Below are 14,421 nucleotides of genomic sequence, written 5' to 3'. Positions count from 1 at the left end.
ATGGAAACACACGAGTTAAACTATATTTTAATCCGTCGACCATTGCAATCTTAGAACATTTCATTTTCTATTTGAACTGTAACAACATTCTTTTCTTGCACACAATTCCACAAAATTTAATAGACTATATATTTACTTTATTTGTATAACCATGAAGGTTGCATAGATAAAGTCTTTGAATATACTATAGTACCATGATATCTATCTCGCAACGTAAATCATGCAATTCATTAAGGCGTGTAATGCATATTCTAAATTAGTTATTAATCGATTCAGTTACCTAAAATAAGTATAAAGATCGGTCAATTAAGCTCGAAACTATCATCTCTAATGTTAATGACATGTTTCATTGGTTTGGCATGGAGATGTCAAATTATATAGATGAGTGATCATATGATGATTGTATTAAACAATCTTCCCTCACACTTTCTTAGTGGCTATTACTTATCGAGTAGATAAGTCTGCGGTTATGGTTATACATTATTAGTTATTTGACAAGAGACAACATAGAGGCTGTATGTACTAGTACTGCACTTTGACTCGTTACCGACTCCGTGAGGGTCATCAGGTGACGAGGTTGGATGTGGATATCTTATGTGATACGAAGAGTTAATAGTGCAAGTATTATTTGGCAAGAGTGTGGGTTGTGTTTTAAGGAAAAAAATTTCTTAATTGCATACACGATGCTATTATGATTACTGAAAGATACATCACATCGTTATCGAATTCATTTGCAACTCTCGATATATCAATGATTGTATATCTGATCAGGATATATGTGTTAAACGGACCGTATTATACGTTAACCATAACCTACTTGTTCTGATCAGGATATATGTGTTGAAGGGATCATATTGTACATTAATCATAACCTACTTGTTCTTGCAGACACTATCAGTGATATCTAGTTGATCATGAGACGATGCTAATTGACACTCTTATCATGATATGATGAGTGTAATCAGACTCGAGTTATGACGTTCTTAATCAATAATTAGTTGATGAAAAAAATGCGACTAAGTATGGTAAACCGTAATAAAGACAAATTTTGTCGTGAATCATATGAAATTTTGAACCAACGGCTACTTGTATCTCTTAATCATTGAGGGTCATACAAATATTAAATTTTGTGTTCCCGTTGAGATAGTCAAATTCAAGGATTTGAATTTCGTGATAAAGTTTGATGGAGATCAAATATATAACTTATAAAAGAGTTTATAAGTATATTCCATATTTTGAAGTGTGGATGTTGGTTTGACTTCTTATTTTGTTAGAAGAGTGTAATTGTCTAATTTAGTGAAGTAGTTCAAAATAGGCAGCTTACTCAAAATGAGTAAGTGGAAAATTTTTCTTTGAAATTTTCATTTTTCATTATAATAATGAGATTTGTATCCTGATCACATCGCCTTGTCGATCGAGATTATGATAGAGTCACTCTCACGCTCCGAGACCGGGGTTAGTCGACACCGACGTTGTTCAACAATCACATAATCGCCAAACAACAAGTCTCGTAGTTCAGCATAAACCAAAACAGTCTATTTTATAATTAACTCAAAATAATCTTGTCTTACAGCGATAAATTTCTAAACGAAATAAAATGTGCGGAAGCGTTGTACAACTTGAATCAAAATTTAAGAAGAACATAAGCGAGAAATCTTCATATCTCGAAACTTCATCACCAACCCCAAAGCATGTCTTATTCATCCTCGTCTACTTGATTTTCATTCTTACCTGGGGAGAGATGTAAGAGGTGAGTGTTTTTGGAAACACTCAGCAAGTGGAGGCCGATCGATTACCACAAGTACATGTAAAGATAATTTAAAATCCATATTGCAAACAGATTTTCAAAACATATTATATCATATCATATCAGAATCAGAATTGAAATGTGAAACAGAGATTATCACACAATTCAGAACAGAACGAATCAGAACAAACGCAAACACTGTTATTCATCTCGTTATCCATGGTCAAATTGTCCCCCATATGTTAGTCATCTAAGGGGTAAGGCCAGAACACAGTTTTATACCCACTGATGGGGGCCAGACAAAATTTACAATCGTCGTTCCATATCCAACTCGAATCATAACATTGTACCACAAGATCAGATGTATCAAACAGCACTTATCGGAATTTTGAATGAATTCAGCGGAATCAAAGAACATCGTAAATCGAAGGAACATATCGTACATCGATCGAGATTTTATGAAATATATAATAGCATTTTCGGAAATGGTTTGACACACTTACAAGCATGTCATGAAATACTTATACAAAGTTTAAGTTACAAAGAAATACATAGCAAAAGTCCACTTACACTTGGTTCAAATGTACGATTTGAACTTAACCGATACTTGGATAAAACTTGGGTCAAACACGGGCAACACCTCGGTCACGATTTGGGCAGTACTTTGACATCAATACAAAGACCGAATGCATCCTCTTCTCTTTGCTTGAAGTGGACGAGACTTAAATCCATGTTAACTCGATGCAGATATGAAATGATTGATAAATTCAGAATTTAAATCCATGTTGAATGATCCATGGCTCGAGTTCAATTGATTCAAGGAAAAATTTAAACTTGAATCCTATAATACGAATACGGTAGATTTCAAAACAAAAGTAGTGAAATGTAAAAACAAAAAAAATATGGACGAGAGTGTCCTTATTCCAAAAGACATATGAGAGCTTAATCTAATCAGTAACGTTTCCGTCTCCTAACTCCTTGTTAGCCTCTTCTCCTTGTGCATTTAGTGGTTGTTGCATATGCTCGAGTGTAATTTGTTGGTTGGCGATTTTTGCTAACCAGTTTTAGTTGCTGAGCTCAAGTTGTTTCACATAGTTTCTCATTTCATGGCGATACGCATTGAACTCCTGTTCAAGTTCGTCACAAAACCATTTTTTAGCGTGATAGTGGTTGCGCCAAGCTTCGGAGGTGGCAAACGTTTTTTGACCATACTTTTGTGACTCTTACAACTCTTCTTTGTAATCTTTGAGTTGTTTTTCCGCAAATTTCTTGTCGAAAGTGAGTTGTCTCACTTCTACGTGAAGGTGATTCCTAGCTTCCTTCAAATCTTCTTTGTCATGAAGTAAACTCGTAATGGTAACCCTAAGTTGCTCGATTTCGTGCTCGAGGTTGCTAAAGGTCTTGGCTTGGGTCATCACTTTCGATCACGAAGTTGAGCAATCTTTGTTTGAGACTAGCTTGAGGGATGGCTCGAAATTATGAGATGATTGAGAGTCTTGGTATGACTTTCTTCATTCATGATAAGGTGTTTATATAGATACTTTAGAGAAGATATATGTGGTAATTAACCTTTTTAAAGCCATTAATTGTTATAATTAGTACTTAATTGAGTGCTAAATTTTGAGTCAATGCATGTTTTTTTACATTTCTAAAATAAGAAGCATTTACATGGAATTTTCAAAAATAGGGCTAAGGTGGATATTTTTTTTTTAATTTGGGTGAATGTGAAGGCTAAATTACAGTGTTTAAGGTAGCTTTCAAAATTTATAGATCGATAATGACTTTACAAAAATGGAAGGTAGGTAAATGATGATGCTTGATTAAAAGAAGCATCATTCTAAGAGGAATTTTCGAACAATATATGCAAATTCTATAATATGGGTATGATTGTATAGGAACAAGTATATGAACAAATAAAATTCTAGAAAAGAGACACGATATATAATCCACCGAAGAAATGTATTACATATTTAGTTCTTAATAGATAATTGGCAGCTTACAAATGAGGGCATAAAAAAATTTGAGATGTGAATTGTTCCTTTGTTCAAGAAGAATTTAGATCAATAAAATTAGAGATTGAAGACACAAAAATGAAATGGTCCAATCAATTGCATTAATATTTATGTTGTTATTAATTTTATCAAACAAGAATTTAATAATAGTTTAAGACCATTCTTAAACAAATGAAAATTTTGTTATTTGAAATTAAAAATAGAATTGGGAATGATGTTTCAAGTCAAGAACAAATATTTTCAAGTCAAGAACACATATTTATATGTGTACATATTTGCTTAAAATCCTAAATATAATTCGTTAACTCTATTAAAAATTTAGCCATGAGTATCACCTTCTCACTTAATTGTCAATCTAACTTAAACCCGAAAAATCATGACTTAAAACTTTTTATCGATGATTTAATACAGATACTAGTCCCAAAATTAATCTAACTTAAATCCGAAAAATAAAAATCTCAAATTTTATGTTGACCATTAATATAAAGACTAGTCTCGAAATCGAGTTCATATAAATCCCAAAAATCATATCTTAATTTTTTTCGACCACGTGATGTAAACACTAGTTGTCAATTATTATTATTATTATTTTGAATTAAGACACTTGCACTAATATAAAATTTTTAAAAGTCAAACTACGACCCAATACTGTTAAACTAACTTAAATCTAAAAAAAAATAATCTCCTAGAAGGTTGAAATTCGAACCAAGCGATTCATATAAACACTAATTTCCAAATTTTTTTTTTCTCAAACTAAATCCTACTTCCACATCAAAGACTATGATATATTTTTTTTAAACATGCCTATGCATATGGATAAAAAAAAATTCGGTGCAGAATCAATGAAATATTCAAAAAGAAAAGTCAGAATATTTTCATATGAATTAAAATAATTCATGAAGATCAAGGAACAATTGGCAGAATTGGATTTCGATTTTCCTACGCGGAGTTATAAGTTCTACGATAATTTCCAAAAATGACAAAAACTGAGCGTGGTTACGAGAGGCGTATGAAGCCATTTCCTGAAAAAACAATGAAGACTTAAAAAATGATAAGGTCGTGAATAAACGTCAAACGATAAATTTCAGAGTCATCTCATTCGAGATTTGATTCAGAAAGGGTTCAAAGATGGAAAATTTGAGAATTGACGTATAGTTTGAAGATTATCCATCGAGAGCGGTTCAGAATAATTAATAGAATCGAATTCTTGAGTTTCCAATGGGAAGTCACAATTTTTCAAATCTAAGATTGTGGTGGATATGAATGACTAAGTTTTTGCCAAAATCTAACTTCGTCAAATTTTGTCTATCGAAATCTCCAGCCGGATTATGAACCTGGCGGCTCTAATGTCATGCCCCGAGACCTGAGTTAGTCGATGCAAACGTTATTCAACAATCACATAATCACCAAACAACAAGCTTCGTAGTTCAGTATAAACCAAAACTAGTCTATTTCATAATTAACTCAAAATAATCTTGTCTTACAGCGATAAATGTGCGAAAGCGTTGTACAACTTGAACCAAAACTTAGGAAGAACATAAGCGATAAATCTTCAAATCTCAAAACTTCGTCACTAACCCCAAAGCATGTCTTATTCATCCTCGTCTACTTGATCTTCGTTCTTATCTAGGGAGAGATGTAAGGGATGAGCGTTTTCGGAAACACTCAACAAGTGGGGGCTGATCGATTACCACAAGTACATATAAAGATAATTTAAAATCCATATTGCAAACAGATTTTCAAAACGTAGTATATCAAATCAGATCAGAATCAGAATTGAAATGCGAAACAGAAATTATCACACAATTCAGAACATAACGAATAAGAACAAACGAAAACACTGTTATTCATCTCGTTATCCATGGTCAAATTGCCCTCATACGTTAGTCCTCTAAGGGTGAGGCCAGACACAATTTTATACCCACTGATGGGGGCTAGACAGAATTTACAATGGTCGTTCCATATCCAACTCGAATCATAAAAGTGCACCACAAGATCAGATGTATCAAACATCACTTATCGGAATTTTGAATGAATTCAACAGAATCAAATAACATCGAAAATCGAAGGAACATATCGTACATCGATCAAGATTTTAAAAAATATATAATAGAATTTTCGGAAATGGTTTGACACACATACAAGCATATCATGAAATATTTATGCAAAGTTTAAGTTACAAATAAATACATAACAAAAGTTCACTTAACGAACGAAATAAGTGTGTAAAACTTTATCGAATATACATATATATAAACACACTTACAAAGAACAAGTGTGCCAAACTTTATATATAAAAAAACAAAAACTCGATTAGAAAGAAATATATATATATCAAAAGCCACTTACACTTGGTTCAAATGTACGATTCGAACTTAACCGATAATTGGGTAAAACTTGGGTCAAACACGGGCAGCATCTCGGTCACAATTTGGGCAGTAATTTGACAGCAATACAATGGCCGAATGCAACCTCTTCTCTTTGCTTGAAGTGGTCGAGACTTATGAGTGATCTGGGAGGATTTTTTTGTGTGGTTTTATACTAAACCAAAGCCTTTATTTATAGGTCTCCAAGGGTAAGATGAAGGGTTATTCCATTCAATGTCATTTATGTCACCTTAAATGTCATTATTCATTGTCATTAAACTCCTCTTAATGACACATATTCATGACCATTAACCTCATATTTAAAACATATATTCATTGTCATTAATCTCCTCTTAATTATCATTATTTTGCTCTTAATATATGTAGTTTAATGGTTGATTTATTGTGATTTAAATTAGTCATTACAATGATGATAAATAGTCAATGATGAGGGGAAAAATGTTTATTCAAATTTTCAAGATTATGATTGCATGGAACTCGAAAACGTTGTGTCAAAATGAGTTGAAATTTCCTATGACATATGCAGGTTTTTCCGTTGCAAGATTTCGGGTCTTTACAGTCACAATTATTTAACTAATAAATTTAGAATATGCTAATTAAATATTAATTAAGTAGTTTTGACTATTATGTACAATTTTCATGAAATATTCTAGAAGTGTCTAAAATTAATTAAATAAATAATAATTATTTAATTATATCACATATTGTCAAAAGTTGAAAATACTAAATGAGATATTTGACAAGAGAGAGACACTTAATCTAGAAGCGTTCTAGTAGGATCATTACTCAACCATATATTATTTGATTAACGAGATCGAAAAATCCTAATACAACTCTAAGTAGTAGGAGTTCTAGTTAGACAGTAAAACATAATGGAGTTTTTTGACTAGGTGAAATCTCCAAAGTAAGAGTACTAGTAAGATTCTAATTTAAGAGTCTCATTAGGATTTTAACTTAGTCCATGAAAATTATAAATATGACAATACATGTTATATTTACATGCTAGATTTTGTCTATCTCCTCATAACACTCAAATACTCGACCACCACAGTCTTGTGACTCACGGCCTAGCCACCACCTCCACATCGCTGTCGTAACCTCCAGTTGCCACTGTCGATGATTGCCATCCTTTGGTGATTAATCTCAACACAAAACTTCATCTAGTTCTCTAGTGCGAATTAGACAATGAATTCAGTTTTCGATCATGTACCTAATTTAGAAAATTGAAGAATTGAGATTGATCCAGTAGATCATCCGCAGGTTATTACAAGATGGACTAACTTCAATAATTATGGAATAGTTTGATGTCCAGCATTCAGAACACAAATGTAAATAAACTCTAAACATCTTATGTGTTTGAATCATACGACACCCAAGTCATGTTCTGAATGTCAAAGCTGAAAATCTTTAACTTCCACTATATATTAGGTGCGAGAAAACAGTACTCCGATCCAACGCAATTCACATCTTATTTATTATACTCCTTGCAATCTATGAGAATCAAACAAGTGGCATTGACTTTGATATCAATTGTAGGACCGAACGATTTCCACTTTGAAAAAGTTACGTTTTGTTGTAACAATGCAACACAAATATTTTAAACTGTACATCAGATCAAAATCTATATTTTAATTGCTCCATCAACATTGACAATTATTACACTCAAACACAAACTAAACACTTTATATAATGGACAAAGCAAACCGAAAATGAAATATTGATGAGATTCTAGCCTGTTTCAGAAATAAGTATGCAATATTTTGTTTTACCCCGTGACCAAAAACCATAAGACATGTGGTAAAATATGTCTTTCCTAAAAATAAGTGAGTGAAGTCTATATTTTTTTTCCTACAAAAATTGTTCACCCAAATAACCCATATATCGTTGTGGTACGTATGAGGGATTTTAGAAATCTGAACTTTTTCCTAAAAAAAAAAAAAAAAACCTTTCTGGAAATTAAACCTAATCAATTTTGTAGGCAGCTCTACTGTTAATTAAATAACATAAAACTCATTTGTTTGATATCCTTTAAGTTTACATAAATAAATGCCTGCATGATACTTGTACTTTTATATTGATTGACAACGAATAAGTAAATAAATAATTGATTTAGTTTAATAATAATAAAACAAAACTGAAGATCAGTCTGGGATCATGTGCCTAAGATAAAGAAAATGGGACGAAGACTTTTGGATTGTGATGACATTAAGAACACAGTGGTCACATGCATCCATTTTTTGTATCATCACAATAATTAATAAATTAATATAAGATAATAAATTAAAAAATTGATTAAATAACATCGATCAACTCTTTTTTTAAGAAAACGACATCCTCAAGTGTATGTTAAATATTGAAATACATTTGAGAAAGTCAATTTCTTAAAAAAAGAATAGACAGAGGTTAAAAAATAAAATATTCTGTTTTAAAAAATAAATCAGATTAAAAAAATATTTCTGTATGAATGTATATCCACATATTGTTCTATATCATATATATATATATTTATAATTTCTAAAAAAAAGTAATATTTTTTTCTTCCCCTAAAAGCAACGTATTGGGTACTTCGAGGTTGTTTCTAAAAAAGACATAAATTGTATTTTTATTAAGGCGAATAACGTGCTTCTTGTCGATTATTAGATTAATTAAAGAATTTTTCTTCATTGGGATCCCTGCCTGATTAATTAAGAAAATCCCCAAAAGACACAAAGTCTATGGCATCTTTTTAAAATGTTAGCTAACTAGACGTCATCCTTCTAATAGAAAATATCAATTTTATTCATATATATTTGTTTATGATATTTTTAGTTTTTTATGTTTTGTTAAATCAATTATAGTCTTGTAACTATATTATTTTTATTTTTATTTTTAATTTTAATTTTTTTTATTAATTTTAGTCATTTTCATCAAAATTACGTACCTATATGGCTAATATCATTATAACAATTTAAAATTACGTTCCAAACATACGTTAATATTTAGAATTTTTTTAAACTACATGCTTATAAAAATTTACCAATAATATTGATAATTTAATTACATGATTTTGGAAATAATGCCTAAAATTGAATTAAAAAACATATTTACGAGACTTTAATTGATCTAATGAAATATATATGACTAAAAATATCTTATATCAATAATAAATGACTAAAATTGACATTTTGTATTATTCTAATTTACATGGTACACAAATTATCCATGCATTGTTAAATCATTTTAAATAAATGGAAATATAAAAAAATAATCTAGACAGAGAAAATTTACGATGGTTTTTTTTTTTAATTTTTTTTTTGTATTTCATATTTGCTTTTTTCGTTGAAGAGAAATAAAAGCAACATAAATTAAATTTAGGAGTAAACAGTGAACCAAGAAATTCTATTTATAAATTTTTTTTTTGAATTTATTTTTTATATATAAAAAAGTAGGCATACATGAATCAATTATCAAATTAGGTAAGTTGAATTGGTGAAATCGATTTAATCATAGATTTCCTAAGGCAGGCCTTATTGATACACGTCGGGTCAACAAAAGGTTGAAAACAATAAATTTTGGGCCACACGATGTAGCCCATGTTTGTTGGGCCAACAAACCAAGTTCCTAAGAATAGGCCCACATGTCATGGAAAAAGTATGGTTTGTAAAAGTGTGGTTAAGTCAACTTAGCAATTATGGACGTAGCTAATATGGTCATATAAGACTTTTTTTTTACGTTAAATTATTTAATAGCCCTCATTTTAATTTTTAAGTTTGTTTTAAAATTTTTATTTATTTGCAATATAACTCAACTTAATTCTTTTTCAATTAGAAAAATTTCAATATCTATGATTCAGCTCAAATGGAACATTTGTTAAGATGACAGGATTTTTGTCTTTATGATATATTAATGTTAAAAGTGAGCATTTATCATGAAACCAAAACTTAATATTTTTAAAAAAATATTTTGAAACTAAAGACAAAAAAATTTATTTCCAATCATCATCTTTAAACTCACTCCTTTAAAGTGTTTTCAAAATATTCTCTTCTATTTTATTTACAACAATTAAGTCATTTCATAAATGATTTTGTCATGAATTTATTNGTTTAAACAAACTTATTAAAAGTCATAAAAAATTTAATTTATAATAACAAAAGTACATGCAGAAAATAGAATGTACAAGCAAAGATAATAAATACACATGCATAGAGCTGTGTATGCATATATGTACATGGACTAAAGTTGGACTTTACTACTTGCTGTTGTTACATGGATGACGTATGTAATGACGGAGTCACATGCATGGCCATCCGAGCTATTTTTTTTAAAAAATTTATACACTAATTTTGAAATAATTTGTTATTAGATCGTGTGGCTCAATTTTAAAAATAATTTGATATTAGATGGTGTGGCTCAATTTTAAAAATAAAAAATTAAAAGATTCGTGTCTCTGTTAAAACAGAACGAAATTAAATGGTTGGAATGAAGAGAAATTGAAGAATTTGGATGGCTAAATTAACAATATTGGCTCCGTAATTGGCTAGCATGAACCGACAAGTATCTTTTATATGTGTTCACTCTAGTGGGACACTAGCTAATTCACACAGATTAAACAAGTAAGAGTTTGGCAAGAAAGCAACAGAGAATGCGATTCGGAGAATGGGATTCTATCTAATTCTTTTTAAGCACTTTCTGATTCTATTTCTTCAACCCCTTTTCAACTCTAAAACAAATCTTGTTTCTGAGTACATTTTCTTTTGTTAATTGGAGCCTTGCCGCATTCCTCCAAGAGCCTGTTCTGTTTTGAGATATTTAAAAAGAGGGGGCCTTCCAATTGAAGTCCCGTTCTTGGATTTATATATTTTCCTTGTTTTCTTGGTTTGGTGACCATGGGTATTTGCTTTGGTTCCTCTGCAAGAGTTGATGCTACTCTCAGCACGCCCCGAGGTATTTCAAGCTCATTTAGTTTATTTTTTTCACTGATTATCTCTACTTGGGATGCGTCTGATGCCTGCGATCATTTGGATAAATCATGTTATTTGTGGCTGCCAAGTGAAATTTGGGTATGGCTGGTTGAATTTGGGGTGGCCTCAGCTCTGATGCTATCTTTAACCTGTTTTATTTCTGGCTGCCAAGTGAAGTTATTCTTGTTACTCAACATATAATCTCTTGCCTATTTGTGTAGAATATTTAGAAGGTTTCTGTTTCAGGGGGTTTCAACGAGCTGATCTTCTTGTTTGTTCTTTTTTGTGATCTTTAGAAGTGTCAAGCCTTCCCAACATCTGCAATTCATCTGCCCGTTCCAACATAAGCACTCCCTTTTCCAGTGTTAAAAGTGATGCTGCAAGCCTTCCCACTCCAAGATCAGAAGCAGAGATTCTATCATCACCTTACGTGAAGGCCTTTTCATTTAATGAGTTAAAGAATGCGACAAGAAACTTTCGACCCGACACTCTTCTTGGGGAAGGAGGATTTGGGCATGTTTTCAAAGGATGGATTGATGAACATACACTTACCGCTACAAAGCCCGGTTCGGGACTCGTCATCGCTGTCAAGAAGTTGAAGCCTGAGGGTTTCCAAGGCCACAAAGAGTGGTTGGTAAGTGAATTTCATTTTGTCATGGATGGCTCAAGTGTCCCAAGTTTTTAATTGTCTGAGAATTTTAAGAATTGCCTCTGGTTTGCAGACAGAAGTAAATTATCTCGGCCAACTTCATCATACCAACCTAGTTAAACTAATTGGATACTGCTCGGAGGCCGATAAACGGCTGTTGGTGTACGAGTTCATGCCCAGAGGAAGTCTCGAGAATCACTTGTTCAGGAGTAAGTTATGCTCTGAAATCAACTGTTAACGTTACACGTGATTGTTTTTCAATTAGTACACTATGCTTATTAGGTTTTCCTATTTGGTGATATGTTCCAAATGAACAACCTGTTCATATTTTCATTCCAAATCCAACTTGATCAAATGATTTAAAAGCAAATGTTCTCATTTGAGGAACACCATTATGTTTCGCAGGAGGGCCTCAGCCCCTTTCTTGGGCGACTCGGATGAAGGTCGCAATTGGTGCAGCTAGGGGCCTTTCTTTCTTGCATGAAGCTGAAGAACAGGTGATATATAGAGATTTTAAGGCCTCTAATATTCTTCTTGATGGGGTAAGATTGAAAATCGTGTATCATAATCAACTTCACTTCATTATACTCAGATTAGTTACATGTATAAATCGATAGCTGTATATCACACTGGTAAATCGCATTTGCAGGAGTTTAACGCAAAGTTGTCCGACTTCGGTTTGGCTAAAGCAGGCCCGAAAGGTGATAAAACTCACACATCTACAGAAGTTATTGGTACTCGTGGCTATGCTGCGCCAGAATATGTTGCCACAGGTCCCTTTTAGCCTAATCTTTTTAGTCTTAATTTTCCATACAATTTGGTTCCAATTTGTCTGGCTTCATGAATAGGGCGACTGTCGGCCAAAAGCGATGTGTACAGTTTTGGGGTAGTTTTGCTGGAACTTTTGTCTGGACGACGTGCTGTTGATAAAACGAAAGTTGGTATCGAGCAAAACCTCGTTGAGTGGGCGACTCCATACATGGTTGACAAGAGAAAATTGTTTCGAATTATGGACACTAAAATGGAGGGACAATACCCTCAGAAAGCAGCAGTCAGTGTTGCTGCTATATCTTTGCAATGTCTAAGCAACGAACCGAAACTCAGGCCACGCATGGCGGAGGTTTTAGCCACACTCGAAAAGCTCCAAGCTCGAAAAATCACCAGAAGACATTCAAGTGCAGATAACAGAGCTTCTTTTGATGCCGTGTCTATCTCACCACTTCAACATTCCACTTCAGAGTGTAAGCTGGATTGAGTTGGCTTTACTCGTTAACTGTTCTGGAATTCGAGTTTTTTCGAGCTTGATAATCATAGAGTTGGAGGGGGACGGGTAGGGGTTGCGCCTTTCATTCCAATTTTTTGGTAGATTCCTAAATTTTCATGTATAATTTATTTCCGAAATAGTGATATAAATCTACCTTCAAATTTGTTGAGTTTTAAGACCTTAGTTTTTCCAGCCCAATACAAAAATTCCTACACTGCTGGAGCTTAAACTTTCATATAATCATTCCAGAGCTCGTGAACCTCAGCTCTCGATCTATTCCATGAATGGCCAACTCGATCAAAATTTGCAAACGTGTAGGACTAAATTGGAAACGTCGAAACATTTGTGACCAGACTGAGAAAAGTGTTTAACATCTGGTACTGAAGTTTTTTCATCACATGTCATGTCTACATTTAGTTTTAATCATTAATTTGATAGAAAGACCAACTCGATCAAAATTTGTTAACTTTTAGGACTAAACCTATAATGTCAAAATATATAGGACCAAACCGAGGAAAAAAACCAAATATCTGACATCGAACGGGTTTTTCTCCTGTATAATGGTGATCTATAGGTATATATTTATATGTATATTTTATACTATATATTAAACTTGGAAACAAAGACAAACTTGGTGTTACGATACATTTTTTTATTCAATACCAAATTTATCATTATGCACTTTGATATTTTATCAAATTTAACCTTATAAATGTTGATAATTATTATATTACATTATTTTATAATACAAGTCCAACTAATTACAAAATTTATTAAACTCCAAAAAATTAAACTTGTTTTCTTTAAAAAAAATTGTAAAGCACACAATGAGCGTATCAGAGAGTACTAACATTTATAATATTTGGACGAAACTAAGATATTCTTTTTTTTAAAAATTATAAATTAGTTTTGTTCCTTTTCTTTTTATGGTCAATAAGTTTTTTTTTTCTTTTTTCGTTTTTTTTTTTAGATATTACTTTTGTTTTTTGTGTAGTCAATTTCTTGACAAAGGCATGAAATATGACCCGTGCTAGCCAACATATTTAAATTTAACGCAATCAAATAATTACTTCCTCCATTAATCCAGGGCATCGAGCACAATATACTCCAAATATGAACCGTGCTAGCCAACATATTTAAATTTAAGGAAAATTGAAGATTTCGAATATCAAAATAATTATGAACTCGTTATAATCTCGATCGACGTTCAGACAGTGTCGATATATCGAGAGTGCAAATCTCGTTCATACAAGGAAAATTGAAGATTTCGAATATCAAAATTTTCATTGATTCATTTTTGGCAGATGTCAGTTTTGTGAACTCATTTACTAAACCAGATAATTTCACTCTCATTTTAATTAGAATTTAAGCTAACTTTAACAAATTCCATTACATGGAATTCACTTATAAACTCCTTTAAAA

At 32.0% G+C, this 14,421-nt stretch overlaps 1 protein-coding gene across 1 annotated transcript; it reads left to right on the top strand.

The window, feature by feature from the left end:
• Positions 1-10,717: 10,717 nt before the first annotated feature.
• On the top strand, positions 10,718-13,165 carry LOC140983346 (probable serine/threonine-protein kinase PBL3). The gene is made up of 6 exons (XM_073450359.1): positions 10,718-11,069; positions 11,383-11,720; positions 11,809-11,944; positions 12,141-12,277; positions 12,385-12,508; positions 12,584-13,165. The coding sequence occupies exons 1-6, from the start codon at positions 11,012-11,014 to the stop codon at positions 12,988-12,990; spliced, it is 1,200 nt and encodes a 399-aa protein (XP_073306460.1). The 5' UTR covers positions 10,718-11,011; the 3' UTR covers positions 12,991-13,165.
• The last annotated feature ends 1,256 nt before the right edge of the window (positions 13,166-14,421 follow it).

This window comes from Primulina huaijiensis, chromosome 8 (assembly GCF_012295235.1).
Source record: "Primulina huaijiensis isolate GDHJ02 chromosome 8, ASM1229523v2, whole genome shotgun sequence".
Classification (NCBI taxonomy): Eukaryota; Viridiplantae; Streptophyta; class Magnoliopsida; order Lamiales; family Gesneriaceae; genus Primulina; species Primulina huaijiensis.
This window is presented reverse-complemented; position numbering and strand designations above follow the sequence as displayed.